This window comes from Bombyx mori, chromosome 23 (assembly GCF_030269925.1).
Source record: "Bombyx mori chromosome 23, ASM3026992v2".
Taxonomy (NCBI): Eukaryota; Metazoa; Arthropoda; class Insecta; order Lepidoptera; family Bombycidae; genus Bombyx; species Bombyx mori.
Genome location: NC_085129.1, coordinates 18,192,333 through 18,215,134, shown reverse-complemented (window position 1 = coordinate 18,215,134; position 22,802 = coordinate 18,192,333). Strand labels below are relative to the sequence as shown.

The 22,802-nt window shown below is 41.9% G+C and overlaps 1 protein-coding gene across 6 annotated transcripts in view; it reads left to right on the top strand.

Annotated features, from left to right (window-relative positions):
• Nucleotides 1-546: 546 nt before the first annotated feature.
• LOC101741500 (TBC1 domain family member 4) overlaps nt 547-22,802 on the top strand; it is a 61,511-nt gene continuing 39,255 nt past the window's right edge. Inside the window, exons 1-4 of one of the 6 annotated variants that reach the window (XM_038019270.2) lie at nt 547-889; nt 2,056-2,181; nt 8,480-8,568; nt 9,297-9,402. In XM_038019270.2, the coding sequence (XP_037875198.1) occupies nt 2,062-2,181; nt 8,480-8,568; nt 9,297-9,402 (315 nt within the window). In that variant the 5' untranslated portion in view covers nt 547-889; nt 2,056-2,061. Of the gene's footprint in view, nt 890-2,055; nt 2,182-8,479; nt 8,569-9,296; nt 9,403-14,332; nt 15,480-16,340; nt 16,498-22,802 lie in introns of those variants that run through there. The other 5 variants (XM_038019276.2, XM_038019274.2, XM_038019273.2 and 2 more) reach the window with 5 other exon arrangements.

Sequence of the window (22,802 nt, the reverse complement as noted above, 5' to 3'; positions counted from 1 at the left end):
TGTGAACGAGAGGCCCTTGAAATGGAACCCGAGCATATTAATAAGGGCCTACTTCTGGTCATGACATATACGTGCATTGAATAATAGTGTTTATATTTAGCAATACTGTTAAATTTTGGTTGTTTTTTTGGTACATGAGCGAGATTTCCCGAGTCCCGCAACATTTTTGTTACTGGTGGTAGGTACCACCACCCTGCCTATTTCTGCCGTGAAGCAGTAATGAGTTTCGGTTTGAAGGGTGGAGCAGCCGTTGTAACTATAATTGAGACTTTAGAACTTATATCTCAAGGTGGGTGGCGCATTTACGTTGTAGATGTCTATGGGCTCCAGTAACCACTTAACACCAGGTGGGCTGTGAGCTCTTCCACTCATCTAAGCAATAAAAAAAAAAACTAACTAATCCGGAACTGATTTAAATAAGCTGCTAATATGAGCTAACTATGCATTTGGTGACATTTTTAATGGTTTTTAATGTCGTACATGTAAAAGTCTTTTAACAACTTAGTTGTAGCTTAAAAACGCTTAATAAGATTTGAGTTTATTGACAATTAATCAATGTTCATTAGAAATATTTTAAGAACATTTTAGTTTCACGATTATATTGTTTGAATATTTTTAATCTATGTTCTGACAACACCGTTCACAGAGTTCCTCTTTCCGCCATAATATTGTGGTACTTTTCTCGCATAAAATTGAACATTTAGAACACTCAACGAGACTCATCGTATAGTAAAACAGAAACTAGTATTTTTAAATGGTTCCAAATCAATAAATTTGTTCTTATAATGTTCGAAAATTCGAGAGAATTCCGTGAATCATCAACGTTCTCGCAGTGTTATTGATTTTGTTTGTATTCTTGTTGTTTTGGTGAACTGTGTCTCGAATAGAGGTAAGTTTTATTATGAATTAGAGTCTTTGTCCTAACAATACAAATCGACTTAAACGAGAAAAACATCGAATAAAATTTATAGGCGCCGTAAACAAATTAGCCGTATCATAAAATTAGAGTACCGTTAATTTTTTTTGCATAAAATATATTTAACCAAGTATATACAACATATTTTTTTTTATTTTTTTTATTTAAGGAAAAATAATTCCTACTATAGTTTTTATTTACTGGTACGAGATTCTTTTGTCCAGTTCTCTATACAAATTTAGGATGATTTGTGTCCGTACTTTTTGTGGGTTTGGATTTTCAATATTCTCATAAAAGCACAATCCATATAACTTAAGTATGAAGGAAAAAAAAGACAGGTTCAGCTATGATTCCAGACGGAAATAGCTGACATAGTTCTCGAACAAAGATAAAATTGAAATATTCTTATCAATAAAATATTCCTATTATGAGGACAAGTGATATAGGTATGCGAAAAAAAAAGTTTTTGCAAAAGTACCTATGTCCTTTCTTATTCTAGCATTATCTTGATTATTAGCCGTAATTTTAAAAATAATTCAGTCCAATGCTATCAAGACTTGAAAACGCGCGCGGCGATATCACCACCCATTTGTTTCCGCCGCAAGCATTAATTATCCTTTCCAGTTTGAAGGGTGGGGCAGTCGTTAAAACCGAGACTTTGGTTTCATGTCTCAATTAACACTACACGTTCGCGACGATGGGCTCGACGAGTAAATTAACCCATAGACACAGCCCACTGAGTTTCTCGCCGGATCTTCTCAGTGGGTCGCGTTTCCGATCTGGTGGTAGATTCTACGGAGCACTGCTATTGCTAGGGTCAGTGTTAGCAACACCTCCGATTGGAGCCCCGAGAGCTCACCTACACGCTAGGGTAAAGCTGAAATAGCCTCTCAAGATTATCAGCACAGGTAGGGAAAAAAACCGGCCACCCTGTGTGCTTACTGCGAGTTTTGTAACGTTCTAGATAGCGTAAAGTTAACTCAAATTTGTATGGAGTTGGGGCAGCGCCCCTAGCGGCAAACGTAGGCAAACGTTCCAACTCCATACAAATTAGAGTTAACTTTTACGTTATCGAGAACGTTAAAAAACTCGCACTAAGCACAATGAGCTCTACCAAATCATAACTCTACTACCGGCAGCGCATCATGAAGACGAAATTGACGCCGGTGACATACCTCGGCAGCACCGTGATGGACCGGAGGTTTTCCAACGCCATGCTGCCGTGGCTGATAATGGAAATAAGAGCTACCAACGTACGAGATAAGGTCGGATATCATCGAACTAAATCACACAAATCGAACGGTCTATGTAAATTTGTATTTCAGTATTAACTTCAGTTCCTACGAGTCCTACACGATTCAAACTTTTACGGTATTTTTTTTTTTTTTTTTTTCCCTACCTATGCTGATAGCCTTGAGAGGCTATTTCAGCTTCACCCTAACGTTAGTAGGTGAGCTCGCGGGGCTCAACCGGAGAGTTGCTAACACTGACCCTAGCAAGAGCAGTGCTTCGCAGAATCTACCACCGGATCGGAAACGCGACCCACTGAGAAGATCCGGCGAGAAACTCAGTGGGCTGTGTCTATGGGTTAGTTCGCTCGTCGAGCCCTTCGTCGCAAGCGACGGGTTCGACGAGGACGGTGACCGGTGCTTGTGGTGCCTAAAAGCACCGTTAATGGATCAGGAGGATCCGTAATGACGTGCTTTGGGCGACGTCGACGGTTTACCATTCGGTCTACTGGGTCGGGTATGTAATTTCCAGCGGCTACGATGAGAGGGTTCTCATGTCGTGCCGCCTTCTCAAAATGGCGCAGCGATGCCGACTGTAGATACTTACTAAAAGAGTCGAGCTCCAGGTCGTCGTGGAGATCCACATTCCTAAGGAACCAAGGCGCTCCGACGGCTATCCTGCAGAATCGTGATTGAATAACCTGAAGGGATTTCAAGTTGGTGCGGGCTGCGTGAGCGAACACTACGCTTGCATACGTCATGACGGGGCGTATACAAGTTTTGTAGAGAGTTACCTTATTACGGAGGGACAGTTTGCTTCGACTACAAAGCATTGGATAGAGTCGTCCTAGAATAAACGCGGCGCGGTCGCGTACCGTTTTTATATGGGGACGGAATGTCATCCCTCTGTCGAGGGTGACGCCTAGATATTTGACCTTCGAGACCCACGGAATGGGCTGGCCAAAGAGAGTGATGGGACTAACGGCGGAGGTGTTTGCGCGCCTACTACGGAGTGGGATGCTCGAAGTGATGTTCGGAGGGCGACCCCTTTTGAAGAGCACCGCTGCGCTTTTCGTGGGGTTGATGTCTATTCGCCACTTCCGGAACCACTGTCCCAGGGTGGCTACTGCGATCTGGAGTCGCCGATGAAGCAGCGACATCTTCCTACACGAGTAGTAGATAGCCGTGTCATCGGCGAAGAGCGCTAGATGGGTCTCCGGAGACCGGGGTATATCATTGATATACAAACTAAATAATAACGGGGAGAGCGCGGAGCCTTGCGGGACTCCGGCGGTCAGTTGACGGGGACGAGAACGAGTTCCCTCTACTCGATATCGAAACGAACGGTTCGACAAGAAGTCTCGTATGATGAGCACGAGTCTGTCTGGCACCCCCATGTTGTATAGTTTATAAATTAAACCGTTGTGCCAGACTTTGTCGAACGCCTTCGCGATGTCGAAGAAGAGGGCGCCGGTCGGGATTTGTTTACGCCTATTTAGTCCTATCAGAATGTGCTCCGTGAGGCGGTGCACTTGTTGTACGCACGAGTGTTTTGAGCGGAATCCGAACTGTTCGTCTATGAGAATTTTGTTCGCGGTAACAAAATCCCAGAGGCGTTTCCTAAGGAGCCGTTCGTAAATTTTTCCTATCGTCGAGAGGAGACTAATCGGACGGTAACTAGAAGTTTCGTTTGTCGGTTTGCCCGGCTTATGTATACCGATAACGTCCGCTTCTTTCCACACCGCGGGAAAGATGCAGTGCGTCATAGCGGCATTTAAAATTGTAGCCAACATTGCTATCAGTTGGACTGGCAAGAGTTTAAGCGCGCGGTTGTGGATGCCGTCGGAGCCGGGTGCCTTCCTAGGTTGTAGGTTGTGGATCGCGTCTCTAACTTCGTCCGTGGTAATGGGGGGTAACGCGTCCGAGGGCGGCAGGGAAGCTCTGCGCTCGACCTCCCTGTCGACTAACTCGGTGTGTTCGGGGTCCGCGTGTTGAGTGCTGGTGGTGCACTGCTCTTGCAGTGCATCGGCCAGCAGCTCAGCCTTGTCATCGTCATCGAATGCCGGTGGTTGGCCTGAAGGGCGTACGAGGGGAGGCATAGTAGCGGTAGTTTCGGATTTGAGAGTCCTAGCTAGTCGCCAGTATGCTTGGTGGGAGGGCGCGAGTTGTTCTAAATAACTATGCCAATTATCGTTACGCGCGTCGCTTAAGCGGGAGTGGACTTCGCGTTGTAGACGACGCATCCGAATCCGGTTTGAATGCGTGGGAAGACGATCGTAGGCCCGGATTGCCGCGTTCCTAACTCTTAAGAGATTCCTAAGATCGGGGGACAGTCTGATGCGGTGGAAGCTGTCCTCCACATCGACTTCTTTAGAAGATCTAATGATCGCGGAAGATATGTGATCGGTAATGATGTTTATGGATTCGACGGTGTCCTCGGGGGATAGATTCGAATCCGGGCCGTAAGGGAGGATTGGCGGAGCGGTGTCGGCTAGGCACGTGCCCAGCTTATTCCAATCCACCATGGTCCTCGTAACAGTGACTGGGTTGTGGGGGCGACCGAGCTGCATAACGACAGGTCGGTGGTCTGAGTCGAGCTCTGACATTGCTTCGATGGAACGCAAGCGCAGAGTTACGTTCCTAAGCAATGCCAGGTCTATAGTGCTCGGACGGAGCGCGATGTTATACGGATAACATGTTGGAGTTGGGGGACCGACTATTTCAAAGGTGAGGTCGTCTATAAACGCGTCGAGACGCCTACCGTTAACGTTAGTACGATGGCAGTTCCACCTAGTGTGGTGGCAATTTAAATCGCCTGCCAGGATGACGGAGTCTCCCATGCCGAACAGTGACTCGATGTCACTGCTCAGAAGGGGCTTGTCCGGGGGGAGATAAACGGATGCGATGACGATCGGCTGGTGTCCCGTCAGCGAGATACGGCACACTGACGCCTCGATATGTGAGAGCGAGGGAGTATCGAGAGGGACAACGTGCAGGGCCCGCCTATAGTAAATGGCAGTCCCGCCTTTGGAGGCGGTGAGTCTGTCATTCCTAACCATGACGTAATTCGCGACTTTCGGGTCGCGACGCGAGGGCTTCAGACAGGTTTCCTGCACTAATAGAATATCTACAAGATTATCGCGGAGGAATTCGAAAATTTGATCGCGTTGCCGCGCGAGTCCGTTAGCATTGTAGAATGCTAACGTAAGGGAATACGGTTTTTCTCTACCTTTTTGCGCCATTGATTACCGGTAAAGATTTTATAACGTACGCGACACGGACTCATAAACGTCCATGTGATCGAACGCGGCCGCGAGCCGCTGTTCGGGGGTTGTCGACCTACGGATAGCGTCAGCGAACGATCGCAGACGGTCGAAGTTCACCGCGGTGACGAAGTCGCGCACGAGCGCGAAGTCGTTGGCGGCAGAGGGTTGCGGGGGACGGAACGCGGGCGCGGGGCGAGGTGCGAGCAGGGGCTGAGGCGCGGGGCGTGTCGCGAGCGGGGGCGGGGGTGCGGTTTGTGTTCCCGCCTTCGTATACGGCAGCGGCTTTTTCCACGCTGAAACCGTGGGAACTGCAGCCGGCACGAAGGCAGGTTTCGGCACTGAGGGTGCCGAAGTCTTTGGGCCGACGGTTCGCGGAGCTGGGAGGGTTGAACGCTTGCGCGGAGCCCTAGGACATCCACGGTAGTTCGCGGGGTGCCCTTGCTTAAGGCATAGGACACAGCTTGGGGGTTCGGTCGCGGTTTCCCTAACACGTGAGCAATCTAGTGTGGCGTGGTCGCCGAGGCACTTTACGCAGCGGGGGCGCGCGTGGCAATTACGAGCCGAGTGGCCGTAAAGCTGACATCTGTAGCACTGCCCGGGAGTGCCACGCTTGTGGGGGGCTTCGATTGAGATCCCGGATAGGCCGCAAATTGTCGTGAGACATGCGATCTTCTTTTTGGCCTCCGGGGTGGGTTCTAACGCCACGAGTATCATATTATAGGGCTGTTTGCCCCGCCCGCTGTGCATCCGGTGCACACTAACTATCGGGAGGGCCTGAGCGGTCAGATCCTCCTTTATGTAGTCGATGTCGAGTTCTTTAGGGACTCCGCGTATCACTACGCGGAGCTCGCGGTCCTCCTGAAGAGCATAGGTGTGGAAACCTATGTTCTCCTTTCGGAGGTATGCTGAGAGGGCCCTATGGTCGCCCGGCGTTGCGACCTTTATCTGAATCCCATGCGCGACGTTACGCGCATGGGTATAATTAATTTTATTTGCCTGAAGGGCCTGGGAAACGCGGTTCCACGCAGTTTTTTCCTGGAGAATCAGCGGGGGCGGGGCAGCTGCTTTAGGAGCGGGCGCGGGCTTGGGACGCGGCGGCGGGGTTACGCGGCGAGCGGAGTCCGACTCCGGTGTCACGACTACCTGCGGGCGGGAGGCGGTCGCGGATTTTGTCTGCTTCGTCGTGGAGCTCCGGGACTCCACGGCGCGAGTACGCTTTTTACCGCGCGTTACGGTTTGGAACCCATCCGAAGTTCCAGGCTGAGGGCTTGACGCGGATTCGAAATCCATCTCCGATTCGGTATCGGAGCCTGAACTTGAAATGATCGAGGTCGCGGCGGACGTAGCGCGTGATGACGTAACCGACGCGGGCGCGGGGGTGGGGGTAGCGCTAGGCGCTTCGTGAGTCGCATCGTTGGAACGTGCGCTCGAACTTAACGCGGCGGCGGGGGGCGCGCGGCGTGCCTCCGAGGCACGGTTGAAATACGCGGCGACGGACGCGGGGGGGGAGGGATTGCCACGGGAGGCCCTATACGCTAAGTACTCGGCCCTAATTGACGGGTACCTATCCCGGAGGAACCCGACAATGTCACTAGCACTTTCACTGATACAATCTTCACTCATCTTGCTGTCTTCTTGCCCGGGGGGGGCGGCCCCGGGACTTTTGTTGAACTCGCCGAAAGGCGAGGCCCCGGATAGGATTTGTAACCCCCCTGTGCTGCAGGACAGCAAGGAGCAGGGGGGGGGAATGCCTATGCCGTGAAAACGGCAATCGGCGGGGAAAAGGAAAGGAACCCGCTCGGGCTGTATAGTGCTACAGCAGGCAGAATCGCGAGCGGGGGTCTAGTCTTGAAAAAGACTGTTGTTTTTGGGAAGGGTTAGGAAATCGCTAGCCTGTGAGTGCCACAGGAAGCTGAACGTAGCGATTGGTTGCCTTGAAAAAGGCAGTTGGTAAGGGTGGGTTCGCGGTTACAAAACTTTAGCGCACAAAAATGGACCTCGATACGCAGATCGCAAGCGACCAACGGATCGGCACGTCCGCACTACCGAATTGTACGCACGATGTATTCACGGTCACTACACTGTCGAGCACAACTGTGAGTTCAGAGACGCGGCTCGCAAGCGGGCCACGGATCGGAAAGCACGTCCGCGCACGACCGAGTCGTGAGCGAGAATGTATACGGTATTGATATCGTTAAAATTACTTTAAAAAAAGCCGTCCCTGATTGTCGGTCTACCAAGCAAATTTTACCTGTGCTGCAGAATAATTTCGTTTTGTCCATTAACATTGAAGGCAATACGGCAATTTGTCACAATGAAAATGAAATTTAACGGCCGTCTGGTGTAGTGGTAAGTGACATGGTCACTACACAAGGGGGTGGCGGGTTCGAATCCCGCCAAGAGAAGATATTTGTATGATAAATATAAATGTCTTTTCCAGGTTTATGGATGTATATTAAATATATGTATGTGTATAATAAACATCTTACATTTATATCCATTTATATTTATCTGGTACCTGTAACACAAGTTCTTTACGAACTTATCACGGGACCAGTTAACGTGACGTGATTGTTAGTAAATATTTATTTTTTTGAAAGGCGATTGCATGCATCTGAGACGCAAATTTTGCGATGGATCTGTGGAGTAACGAGAATAGATAGAATACGGAATGAATAGGTTAGAGGAAAGTGGCACCTGGACAGAGAAATTGAGAAGTGCGCGTTTGGGATGGTATGGACATGTGATGAGACGAAATGAAAATGAGGTTGGTAAGAGAGTGTTAACTATGAATGTGGAAGGATATAGAGGCAGAGGTAGATCTAAGAAGAAATGGATGGATTGCGTGAAAGACGATTTGTGTAAGAGGGGAGTGAGCGAAGAAATGGTATATGATAATGTTGCGCGGACCCCAGGTTATTGGGAGAAGGACAGGAGAATGATGATGATCGTGACAGCAATTTATCACAATTAAAATTTGGTTTATTCTAAAATACTTAATGAATCGTACTCGATTTAAAGTTAACTGTTAAACACCTTGTATGTTATAAGTGTGGTTTTATTTATAGGTCAGCATAGCCATCGACGGCGGTCATTTGAAAGTGTACAATGGAAACTTTGAGCCAGTTATAATACATAAGCTATCAGATATAATCAGGTGAGTTGTGTAGTCCTAAATAGTAGTTATATTACGAGCTGTAACTTAGATAAATTTCCCTATCTATTCACTGGTAGCCTAAGGGGCTATTCAAGCAACGCTAAGCTTACTGGTGGCAGGACTCTCGTGAGTCCGTACGGGTAGGTACCACTACTCTGCCTATTTCTGCCGTGAAGCAGTAATGCGTTTCGGTTTGAAAGGCGGGGCAGCCGTCGTAACTATACTGAGACCTTGGAACTCATATCTCAAGGTGGGTGGCGGCATTTACGTTGTAGGCGGCATTTACGCCTATGGGCTCCGGTAACCACTTAACACCATATTTTTTATATTTTTTATTTCTTACATGGGTGGACGAGCTCACAGCCCACCTGGTGTTAAGTGGTTACTGGAGCTCATAGACATCCACAACGTAAATGCGCCACCCACCTTGAGATATAAGTTCTAAGGTCTCAGTATAATTACAACGGCTACCCCACCCTTCAAACCGAAACGCATTACTGCTTCACGGCAGAAATAGGCGCGGCGGTGGTACCCACCCGCGCGGACTCACAATAGGTCCTACCACCAGTAAAAAAGCCGGTATATCTTTTTTATTACCATCGTTAGCCGAAGCTCACAGATAGACTGTAGGTTCGCCATGACAGGGGCACACCTGAAGCCGGCAACTATGGACTTGGCAAATCTTCTTTGGAGGGAGAGTTATAGTGCTTTTTGGTCGTTCCTGTTAGGGCCAGCCAAGTGCCAGGACGTCCGGAGGAGCTGTTCTACATACTCCTTGATGAGAAGAAGGCACTGTTGAATTGCTACATGTTCAGAGCGGCTTCGGTGTACGAGGTGAGTGGTTAAGATCTGATTCTCCTCTAAACAATGACGCTGGAACGGATCATTTGTATTTTAGGATGTACATATATCTACTGACTTGGAAGGAGCTGTTTTTTTTTTCATTCTCAAATTGTAATAATTCCTCCCCGAAACGATTTGGGTGCTTTTAAGAATATTAAAAACTAGCGGCCCGCTCCGGCTCAGCTCGGGTCTTTGACAAAAATTTCAACGATATTTGACATTGTTTTATTTTTTTAAATAAAAGAACACCTATTGCGAAAGAACCCTTATTGCAGCATAACTATAATAGTTAGACATATGCTGTTGCGACACTTTTTGTAAATAATTATGTGTTCTACAAAGTCGTAGTACATTATTTTATTCTATTATCAATAGTTTTCGCGGAGCACGCGATGAAAAGAATATTTTAGGTAATTTTTTTACACCTTGCGTTACATTATTGGAGTTTTAGTAACGATCTCTAATTTTTTTCAAAAAAGATTATAGCCTATGTCACTCGGAAATAGTGTAGCTTCCAAACAGTGAAATAATTTTTCAAATAGGTTCAGTAGTTTCGGAGCCTATTCAATACAAACAAAAAATCTTTCCTCTTTATAATATTAGTATTAAAAACAAATTGCTCCGATATTCCGCCGTTTTCAGACCTCTTAATACATACTAGTTTATTTATTAACGTGGAAAACGAAAGAGATTTGATAGATGTTTGAATCGCGCTAACGACATTGTCAAGATGATTTTGCATTTGTACTGTTTTGCCACACCATTTGCAACACCATATGTCGCCAGATAACAAAAAAAAAATGTGAATTTCCAAACAACTGGAACATCCCTCGAATATTCTGGTAACGTTTCTCGAATGTTCCAGAACGTTTCCTCGTAGGAATTGTATCGAGATTGTTCTAATGACTCCGAGAATGTTCTCGACACAGGCAAGAACATTCTCGAATCTTCTAATTCTATCGGGAGTTTTCACGGATCACCTCACGGAAGTGTAGAGCTGGATTACGATACGTTAATTGTTAATATACCTTAATTGTTGTAATAATTATCAGCTAAGTCCTGCTTGAGGTTGACCTAGACAACTTTAATTAAAATGTTGTCACCGATCGAATTATACATTTTAGAATATTAATTAATTATGTCCAATGAACATTTCCCTTTTTAGTGTTTCCTTGTTTGTGGACTATCGGTTAGAAAAGATATTGAAATTGAATTGAAAATGCTAACACTTTTTGGCGGGAACGCGTTTGATTGGTGGATTACGGGTCTTTTTTTCAGTAGGTACATGACGCAGATAATAATATCTAGATATGATAAGAAATAAATTATAAATAATTTAATATTTCAGTGAACGGCAAACGGATTGTTATGATGTTCCTAATGTTAGCCTCGAGTTAAAGTTAGGTTTATTATTGAATACTTTGCTGCAGGAACGGACAAATAGAATGAAATCATATAAAATTGAAGGATTTTCAGAGACCATTTCCAGATTTACCCAGACTGCAATGGAATTTTTGGAAGAATCCGGAAAAAACGTCTTGTGAGCCCACACGGGTGGGTACCATCGCTCTATTTCTACCGTGAAGCAGTAACACGTTCGGGCCTGAAGGATAGGGCAACCGATATTTACGTTGTTGATGTCCATGAGCTCCGTTAGCCACTTAACGCGAGGTGGCTCGTGAGCTCGTTCACCTATCTAAACGAAAAAAGATACTGTCTGCGATAAACTTCCTTAAACCTACATTTATGCACTTTTACAGATGCTAACCGTTATAGGTAATTATCATAAAAAATATATTATACTAGCTGACCCGGCAAACGTTGTGTTGCCTTAAATAAGATTTCTAGGGAAATTCTACTGTAGAAAGAAAAACCTCATTTAACCACATAATACCTCATTATAAACAAAAAAAAAATATCCAAAAAATTAAAATAAAAAATAAATGTTTGGGGTGAACAACCCTTTTCACTTAGGGGTATGAAAAATAGATAGTAGCCGATTCTCAGACCTACTGAACATACTATTACACAAATAAAACCAAAAAAACATGGTTGAAAAATGTATAGTATTGTATAGCTCTCAAATATATTAAGTGTATAATCTATGATGTATAGTGAGTAATTAAGACAAAATGTCCCCATTTTGGCGGGAACGCGAGGAGTGAAGTTGTGTGATTTGTTTTATTTTGTCTATTTAGAGTTTCTTCGGGCTTAAATGTGTAATAATGGTCGTTTATTAACTGTTTAATATCTGTGAAAGTGCACAAATGTGGGAAAATGAAACAAAGCCGCTGGACGTAACTTCTCGGGATCCTCAAAAAAGTTTTGAAAGTCGTCGTGGCCTATAAGAAGTTCGGTGCATTCGTATGAAGCGATACACCGGTGTTCGAATCCCGCAGGCGGGTACCAATTTTTCTAATGAAATACGTACTCAACAAATGTTTACGATTGACTTCCATTGTGAAGGAATAACATCGTGTAATAAAAATCAAACCCGTAAAATGATAATTTGCGTAATCACTGGTGGTAGGACCTCTTGGGAGTCCGCACGGGTAGGTACCATCACCTCGCCTATTTCCGCCGTGAAGCAGTAATGCGTTTCGGTTCGAAGGGTGGAGTAGCCGTTGTAACTATACTAAGACCCTAATTAGAACTTATATCTCGAGGTGGGTGGCGCATTTACGTTGTAGATGTCTATGGGCTCCAGTAACCACTTAACATCAGGTGGGCTGTGAGCTCGTCCATACATCCAAGCAATAAAAAAAAAAATGTCCACTTAAAAAATCTTAGTAATGACCACCATTTTACTAAGATTATATTTCATCCCATATCATCTCAATTCATTTCATTTAATTTCGTCCCAGTTGATTAGTGTCTCAAATTAATCATCTTCATTTCATTTCACTCCATAGTATAATTTTTCATAAAAATATGATTAATATCAATTAAAATAAGACATGACTTAAAGGTCTCAGTTACCAGGTCATAAAATCTCTTAAAAAATAGTAAGACAGGAGACCGGCTTCGTCCTCATCCCCACTACGTGATGTTTGCTGGATGAGTGGTGACACCTGGCGGGGATAGCTGATCGATTGATAGTTGATCAGTAGTCGACCAGCGAGGGCGGGAGATCAAATTCAATTTAAAAAAAACATAATTAAAGGAACTTGAAATTATAAACTCTGAATAAGAATTTATCGTACTACAATTATAATATTTGATTGCCATCTTGCAACCTTATTGCGGATTTGTGCATAGAATAAAAAAAATATTAATCGGGATGGAAAAATAGGGGTTGATCGTATAAGAGTGAAAATTGACAGTAATATGATTTTTTTTTATTTTAAGTAATGACAAAACAAAATAAAAAACTTGACAAAAAAATTAAAGTTTATAATTAACAAATAAAAAAAGGGGTATATCATAGAGGGATGAAAAATTGAGAGTAACATCAGATTTTTTATTTTACTCCTTGACAAAATAAAAATAAAAATGAAAATCTTGCCAAAAAAATTAAAGTTAACAAATAAAAAATAGGGGTTGATCGTAGAGGGGTGAAAATTTCAGAGTAATATGAATTTTATTATTCTACGTCATGACAAAATAAAAACAAAATTCTCGCAAAAAATTTTGAAGTTTTTAATTAGCAAATAAAAAATAAGGGTTGATCGTAGAAGGGTGAAAATTGAGGATTGTATGTATTTTTGTATGTTGTATCATAAAAAAATAGAAATTAAAAATTTTGTCTAAAAAATAAAATAAAAAATTTAGGGGTGGACTACCCCTAACATTTAGGGGGATGAAAAATAGATGTTGGCCGATTCTCATAGATACCGGATAAGCACAAAAAATTTCATCAAAATCGGTCAAGCCGTTTCGGAGGAGTATGGCAACGAAAACTGTGACACGAGAATTTTATATATTAGATATATTTTATTTTTTATTGCATAGATGAGTGAACGAGCTCAAAGCCCATCTGGTGTTAAGTGGTTACTGGAGCCCATAGACATCTACAATGTAAATATGCCACCCATCTTGAGATATAAGTTCTAAGGTTTCAAGTATAGTTACAACGGCTGCCCCTCCCTTAAAATCGAAACGCATAACTGTTTCACGGCAGAAATAGACGGCGGTGGTACTTACCCGTGCGGACTCACAAGAAATCCTACCGCCAGTAATTACGCAAATTATAATTTTGCGGGTTTGATTTTTTTTACACGATGTTATTCCTTCACCGTGGGAGTCAATCGTGGTCATTTGCCAAGTACGTATTTCATTAGAAAAGCTGGTACCTGCCTGTGGGATTCGAACACCGACGCATCGCTTGATACGAATGTACTGGTCGTCTTATCCTATAGGTCACGACGACCTTGACCAGAACGACTTTCGACAATGAGCCCTAACATTTGTTGACTGCTTCTCGTTGAACTGAGAGTTGAGGCTTCTTGTAAGTAGCGCATAATAGGTAGTGTACCAAGTATACGAACACCGTTTATAGTATTAGTACACTGTACTATCCTATTACCCTACGTAATAGGTATACACAGAAATAAATCAAGATCAATAAATCAATCTTGATATTATTTAATTGAACTAAACTAAACTTAATTGAAGTTGAATTAGAAAGATTGAACTGTTGCTGCTAATCTATCTATCTATCTATCAATTTATATCTAGTTATCGAGGTGGGTGGCGCATTTACGTTGTAGATGTCTATGGGCTCCAGTAACCACTTAACACCAGGTGGGCTGTGAGCTCGTCCATCCATCTAAGCAATAAAAAAAAAAAGTTATATATAAAAATGAATTGCTGTTCGTTAGTCTCGCTAAAACTCGAGACGGCTGGACCGATTTGGCTAGTTTTAGTCTTGAATTATTTGTGGAAGTCTAGAGAAGGTTTAAAAGGTAGATAAATATGAAAATGCTCGGAATTAAATAAAAGTAATAATTTCGTTTTCCCTTTGATGTGTCCGTCGGACGGATTCTTTTGTTTGTTTTAAGTTTTATTTTATACAAAAGTTTAGGGTCTTTTATTTATCGATTAAGGCATTACGAAGTCTGCCGAGTCAGCTAGTACCAAATAAAACGCACTTAATTACAAAGATAAATGTCGCGTATTAATTAAGCGTAATGTCGCTTAAGCCAAATAGCCTTTCACCCCTCGATTTACAATTGTGTTCTTTTTTATTTTTATTAATTTATTTAAAAACATTTTTCTCATTAACTGTACTCACTATTGTATCAGTGAATATTCATCAAAACAAACAATAGAATTCGAACTTTGAATTGATTTACATACATAATTATATGGTATGAACTTGAACGAATTTTAAAATTAGAACGCACTCGCATTAATATCATATTAACCGTTCAGTTGCAATCACGTATTCGATATTCATAGTTGAAACAAAGCTGGTTTGCGAAAAAAAAAGAAAAAAAAAACATGGCGTAATATTTCGAACTCACGTTTTCACGATTTAAGTCATCGTGTGCTGTGTTGATCGACGTACAAAGAAAAGAAAAGCACTTTATAAAGTATTATAATTCTTCACAATTGGGCGGGAGAAAATCGAAGAACATCTGCCAGCGTTTCGAAGAAGTGGTTTCTGAAGACAAATAAACATTATAATATAATACTGAAACTAACAGTGACAAATTAAATTTAATAATGAAATAGGCTAAAATAATTCAAATTTATTATTTCGTAATTACAAGCGAGTTCCATAACGTTGGTAAATCCGTGCGACTGCCAAAAAGTTTAAAGCAAATAAACAATATGGCTTCAGTTTGGCTGCCGCTCGCGCGACGAGTGGTTGTGTGTACTGCGTCATTATCAAACGCTCAGTTTTGGTTGGGTGCGCTACTGATTCTCGTCGCGTGTGAAATGGATATTATATACTTTGGTATTTTACATAACATGAGGACCGAACGTGTGTGAAATGTATCGTTCATTATCAATCGATATTCAAATTTTGGTTTTGAACTTAATGGAATGCGAACGAAAATAGTATCTGAATTTGGTGCCAAAAATGCTTGAAACTTTGAACGCTGCGTTTTGATGTTTTATAGGTATAATACGGATGTTTTAAAATAGTGTCATAACGATCAGAAATAGGAATTAAATATTATGTTTATTATCTTATTGTGTTGTACTCTGTCAGAATTTGGCGCGAAATTTAGTATTTTCTTTTTTGTCAAACTTATTACCTATATGTGAGACTGGTATAAAATTAAATGTTCCACAGTAATCTGTAGAAATATTCTTGAAATAATTGAATAAATTTTAATATAAACGAATACAGCCGCTACACACTGATATAATTATATTTTTTTGCCGCCAAAATTAACGATTTCCTAGTATGAGAATCTAGTCTCGATAAAAACAGTTTTGTCTTAGGCAAATATATTACGGTTTTAGAAGCGAGATTACGCTAATTGATGTCTTTTATACAAGGCGTTTCAAGGATGAGACGGCGGATTTACGTAAACAACGTACTAGAGATATACCTAGTTGAAATCTTTTCGAGTTTGCAGTTAGAATTGATTTGCTATTTTTTATATTGGCACTTAGTTAATTGGACGAGCCCCAGTCCACCTGGTGCAATCGGTTACCGTGGCCCATAGACATCAACAACGTTAATGCCGATGGGGATCTTGAGGCATACCTACGGGCTCAATTTTAGTTTTGAAAAAATCGCCAAAGGATTCGCGTAATACATAATTTTTACGATTTAATTAAAATCGAGAAATGTTGAGATTTATTTTGTCGTTTATATGTTAAAAATAACTTTACGACTTTTGTATGTCTTTAAAAAACTGTAAAGAATATTAATGTGTTTTTCAATAAAGTCAAATCTTGTACCTTCGTGCTTAATCATTTTTCTTAATGTGTTTCACTGTTTAAATGGTTTATCGTTCTAATGTGATCAGTCTATAATTTATACGATAGATCTAAATTTTTTACAAAAATTAATGACTTTTAAACGACTTGTGACGTCAGAATCTGTGGCCAGTGAGCGACAATAATCCATGTAATATTTGGTTGTACCAAAAAGATAACAACAAGTTGAGATCGTTTGAGAGAAAAGTAAGTATTTTTTTTTTACTAATTTTTGTCATTAATCTTAACGTCACATCTATGTCGAGGTGAACTAGAATATAAATGAATTAATGTTAATTTCTTTAGGACAATAATTATATATTTTTTTCCTACCTATGCTGATAGCCTTGAGAGGCTATTTCAGCTTACCCTAGCTTGTGTAGGTGAGCTCACGGGGCTCAAACCGGAGAATTGCTAACACTGACCCTAGCAAGAGCAGTGCTTCGCAGAATCTACCACCGGGTCGGAAACGCGACCCACTGAGAACATCCGGCGAGAAACTCAGTGGGCTGTGTCTGTGGGATAATAATATATCGAGTTTTTGAGGAGATCAGCATAATGAAGCTATGTTGTTATGTGATAAAATCAAAGGCGGACATTATTGGGAGTGAATTCCGTGTAGTACTGGTGGTAGTATCTCTTGTGAGTCCGCCACCACCGCCCTGCCTATTTCTGCCGTGAAGCAGTAATACATTTCAGTTTGAAGGGTGGGGCAGTCGTTGTAAGTAATCTGAGACTTTAGAACATATATCTCAATGTGAGTGGCGCATTTACGTTGTAGATGTCTATGGGCTCCGATAACCACTTAACACCAGGTGAGCTGTGAACTCGTACACCCATCTAAGCAATAAAAAAAAAAGTACCTACGTGAAGAATTACAAACGTTTTTATTGGATTCACGGGTTGGCATAAATGCTCTCGAAACGCAGTCTGCGCTGTCTGCGGACTCTCTAAAGGGAGGACTCTCTAGCAAAAATACCTCGTTTAGCTAACAAACAGAGCTATGAATGTATCTCTCTTCTTGCGTCAATAATCCTCAATGCTGAGGGTCGTGGCTTCCTCTAACAACATTTCTCTTGGATTATCCCGCGCCACTCCTCCCTATCCTCGGCTGTGTGGATAGCATATGAATGTATATAATGCTTTTAAAATTTTCGGTTAGTTGGCAAGATTTGCACCTAGACATACACGTTCTTACGGATCAATCAGATCGAATCACTCTTGCATTAGACGCCTCAGCCTTAATGCTGGGAGCAGGTTTAGAGACCCTAGTTACAGCACTCGTCGAACTCAGCAAAGAGTTCGAAGTGCTAGGTTGCATCCGTGCATCAGCCCGCTGATATTCTCGCCGGAGCTTCTTAACGGGTCGCGATTCCGATCCTGTAGTATATTCACCATTTCGATAAAGCGGCACGACACGAGAACCCTCTCATCGTGGCCGCCGGTAACTACATTCCCGATCCTGCGGACAGAATGGAAAGCAGTCGACGTCGCCCCAAACACGTCATTTCGGATCCTCCCGATCCACTAACGGTGCTTCTAGGTACCTCAAGCATCGGTAAATTAACCCTGAGATACAGCCCACTGAGTTTCTCGCCGGATCTTCTCAGTGGGTCGCGTTCTGATGCGGTGGCAGATTCTGCGAAGCACGGCTCTTGCTAGGGTTCGTGTTAGCAACGTCATCAGGTTTGAGCCCCGAGAGCTCACCTACTAGTTAAGGCTACGCTGATATAGCCTCTCAAGGCTCTCAGCTTAGGTAGGAAAAAAAAGTATATTCATTCGCGAAACAGCTGCTCTTGAGTTGTTAGGTCTCCTTTGGAGGCGCTCGGGCAGCTGTTAGCAATCCCACCCTCACTGAGTATTTGCTCGCCCATCTGTCCTGGTGAAACTGGAAAGGCCTTTGGGCCACCAGTAATCCCTCATTCATAAAAACCTAGGCATGTCGTATTTCAAGCGAATAAAATCCCTTATTGCAATCCGTATTTGAGTCCTGGACGGAATATTGATCAACGCAAAGCGGGTTTTGCGCTAAGTGCTCACTCACTCTGCCATTGGACCTCTTAGTGGGGGATCTAAATAGTGCTGCCACCTCAACACTAGCTTTAAACCAGTGTTTTTTTTATTGCCCTTGTAGGTAGACGAGCATACGGCCCACCTGATGGTGAGTGGTTACCGTCGCCCATGGACTTCAGCAATGCCAGGGGCAGAGCCAAGCCGCTACCTACCAAAGGATCAGACAGTGCGGTCATCTTGGTTGCTTTCGTAAGACAGCTAATCGGCTGACCTGTCGACTGCTTGGATATCCCTCGTCGCTCCCCAAACCTGCATACGAAGGGAAGAAATACATACCGGGCTAAAAGTCAAGGTAGATTCTTATTCCGGCCCTGGCTGGAGATACATTCGCATATTATGTAATTCATACGTACGTACCACGTACGCAAGCAAACGAGAAATAATGACGCATTTCAATTTCAAAAAATTGGTAGCCAAGTTATCTGAAGGAAAATTATGATTGGAATTGCTTTTCTTTATTGCATAGATGGGTGGACGAGCTCGTAGCCTACTTGGTGTTAAGTGGTTACCGGAGCCCATAGACATCTACAACGTAAATGCCGCCATCCACCTTAAGATATAAGTTCTAAGGTCTAAGTATAGTTACAACGGCTGCCCCACCCTTCATAACGAAACGCATTACTGCTTCACGGCAGAAATAGACATGGTGGTGGTACCTACCCGCGCGGACTCATAAGAGGTCCTACCACCAGTGCTATAGCATTTGCGTTTACCAAATACTATAACGCAGTTGAAAAACTTTTTGAGAAAAGTTCTCAAGATCTTCCGGGGCACAGATTGGCCCCTGTCATTTCTGATATGCAAGCTCGCATAGCACCATCCAGGATATCTCTGGTATAGCAGGCTTCAAGCGACAGCCGGCTTACAATTGTGGCGTAGACCTCATGTCTCAACGTGGGCTGTGATTGAGGCTAACGTTCGGTGGGTACACATTAAAAATATCTTCAAAAGATACGTTCAGGTTTCCAAATTTCCTTGACATAATTAAAAGTACTTTTACGGTTTAATCTCCCATTGATAATTATTGATTATTTTCTCCACTTCAAAATACTGATCAAGAAAACTGTAAATTATACAAAATATCATATCATAAATTGTGTAATCGCAAAAATAAACGCGATATTAAAACGAGTAAAAGCTTTTATTTATGTCCGAAAATACTATGTTTTCTTTGATGTTTATTTTTAAACAATTCCATGGATTCTGGATAATTGGCGGCTCTTGAAATAATAATGGTGACTCTTGAATAGATAGCTTATGATGCCGGTCGTGGTGAAATGATAATACGTTTGGATATTAATTTAGAAGGGGATTCGTTCATTATTAAAGAGACATTCTGGTGTAATCTTCTCTGGCTTAGGGTTCGTCTTTCCGAAGCGATACAAGCTCTTGGCATGGCTTATATCAATAGAGACTATGACCATAAACTATAAAGTGGATTTCTTATTCCTTTACCTTCAAAAATAATTTAAACAATCATATAAACTGTAACCTTGCTCTGACGGCTGATCTTTGATTTGATTATGATCGGATCGTTACCAATCTTCATCACTAGGCCACCGATGGGCCAGTCTAAAAATATCCTGAACGCTACTGAAATCGCTCCAGCCCTTTCATGGTCCATATGGAATATACACACATCCTCGTTAGTTTAACCTTCGGGGCTACTAGTCTCGTAAGTGTATGATTCCGGCTCGCACCGGTAGAATAATATAGCTTGGAGGCGTTGAAAATGAACCTATTTCACTTACTTATTCGGGTATCTAACAAAAGAATACGCTTGATCATTTTGATGGAATTGAGGGTATTTTAATTTTATTAAAATGTTAAATTCAAAAACCCTACGTGATTGTGATGGTTGTTGTCGAGTCCCATAAATATGCTAGTCTCATTATGCAAGGGGAAGCAGGGGCAAAGTCTGTGTGGACTAAACGAGCCCGTGTCTCGTCTTAGTGAAAAACCTGAGAATTGAAGTGAGCTAAAATGAGTGGAAAATGCGCGAGATACCACTGGGCCACGAACACGATTTTTGAAGACTAGTGTTCCGGCCACTGGTCAAAATTCGATTACGCTCACTCCTCAAGAGTTAGATTCGTATTGTGCATAACATTTTCCTTTTTGCCTTGTTATTGACATTTAGAAAATAAATCAATGAAAAAAAATATATATTATAACACGTCAATCTAGAAAAACAAATCTCTTGACAAGAAATGGTTAAAATTGTACTTACACAACTGTCAGTCCTTGTCTGTATTGCGTAGATTTTTCTAGAAGCGAAAACTATAAATTATTTCGAAGTCCAAACAGGTTTGTTTAGTTCAGCATACAGCCGTCCTTTGACGTGAGAAATAGAAAAAAAAAATGAATACAGATGTAATCTAATCGATAACTTGAATAACCTCCATTAAGTTAATTAATTAAGTCTATTAAGATGTAGCTTCCCAAAAATTAAGAACTGTATAGATAGATACATATATTATTGTAGCGGCAATAGATATGCCGCTTTTGTATTTTGATTTTTTTTTGGTCTTCGGGACTGTTTCGGTGTAATTAAAAGATGTTTATTTTTTGAGATACCAATTGGCGTGTGTATTTTGAATTAGCTTATAGGATAGTGGGATCAGGGAACAATATCCTTATCCAATAGCAACCGCACACGTTTCTAACGTCACACACAGCTCGATTATAATTGGTCGCGAAAATTTATACAATAATACTAATAACAAAATATAGATACAATAATTTCTCGTGTCCTCTCTGTTAATTGTCACCATTTTATTGGCACATTATTTAATCTCATCTTGTTTCATTGAATTAATGTTTTAAATAAATCAACTTCATAGATGAATTCCCTTGTTCTTTCCTTCAATAAACTGTGTTTATTATCAGGGCCCAAACTATTTTGATAATTAATTTCAACAAAATCAGTATAATGGCTTGGGCGTGGATACGAAATTACTCGTTTTAATAAATATTCACTGTAACGTCAAAATACTCACTGTAAAAATACAGAGTTTACTTTTATACTGTTAACAGTATAAAAGTAAACTCTGTATTTTTTTTTATTGTCCTTCTAGGCAGACGAGCATATGGCCCACCTGATGGTTAGTGGTTACCGTCGCCCATGGGACTTCGAATTTCTCCTGCTTCGAAACGAAAAATCTATTTATTTTAAAAGACGACCATTTTTAAATGGCAGAGCAGTTGAAGCTTCTGTAGGATAAAATTAGGAATGGGTTATTCGGCAGAGAACCAAAGTCATCGTCATAGCTCAGAGTCGGCAAGCCTAAGTGGCAGTGACGTGGACATATGCTGTAGACCGACTATCGTTGGAGGAGACGGGTTCTTGAGTGGAGACCGCACACCAGTGAACGTTAAGTGGAACGCTCCTTGGCTACTTTGTGCTATGACCTCCGAAGGTTGGCCGGAAATGGTTGATGAGAACCTAAGGCCAGGCTCATCAGTGTGAATCGGGGAAGTTTACGTCCACAGCGGACGACTGTGGGCTGATTGATGATGTTAATGGCGACAAATTTATTTTGCAAAATCTGTAGTCCATGTTATGTTCCGTAGTTCTTCGGATGAGTTTTGTGGAGTCTTTAGCGGTTGATAACAACACAACACAACCACAAAACAAGTACAAAAAGATGCAATTAAATGTTAATTATTCACACAATAATAACAGATAGGTACCTCCAGGCGGAACTTGTTTGACGCTTAGCGATTTTCTTGTGTCAGAATTATGGCTCACGCATTTTCTTTAAGTAAATCTGAAGGCTTTTGTCACCATGTTTATAATGCATATTCATGAGTGTATTCAAGTGGAATGCATGTCATTAGAACTTGTAGACGCCTCAGTCATGTTAGGATGTGTCATGGATCAAGGGCAAGCGTTGTGAGAGATGCTTAGTCGAGTTCTCGTTTACCGCGAGAATAATTGTTCATCCCTAAATGGGCTGTATACAACAGCGGAAGCTATCTGATTTAGTTGTGCAATTTATCTTTTACTTATTTTAGTTTACTAATTATAGCTGACCATGCAGACTTCGTAGTGCCTCAATCGATAAATAAAAAACCTAAACTCTTGTATAAAAAAAAAAACTTAAAACAAACAAAAGGAATCCGTCCGACGGCGGGGACATCAAAGGAAAAACAAAATTGTTATTTTTATTTAATTCCGAGCATTTTCATATTAGTATACCTTTTAAACCTTCTCTGGATTTCCACAAATAATTCAAGACCAAAATTAGTCAAATCGGTCCAGTCGTTCTCGAGTTTTAGCGAGACTAACGAACAGTAATTCATTTATATATATCGGCGCGATGGATGATTCACGCATTTAAAAGAATCACTTTTAGTTACATAAGTCAAATAATCAATCAGAAAAACATCTTTTAACTGTTTAGAATCAATTGTGATGTAATGACACTCATTGTAAT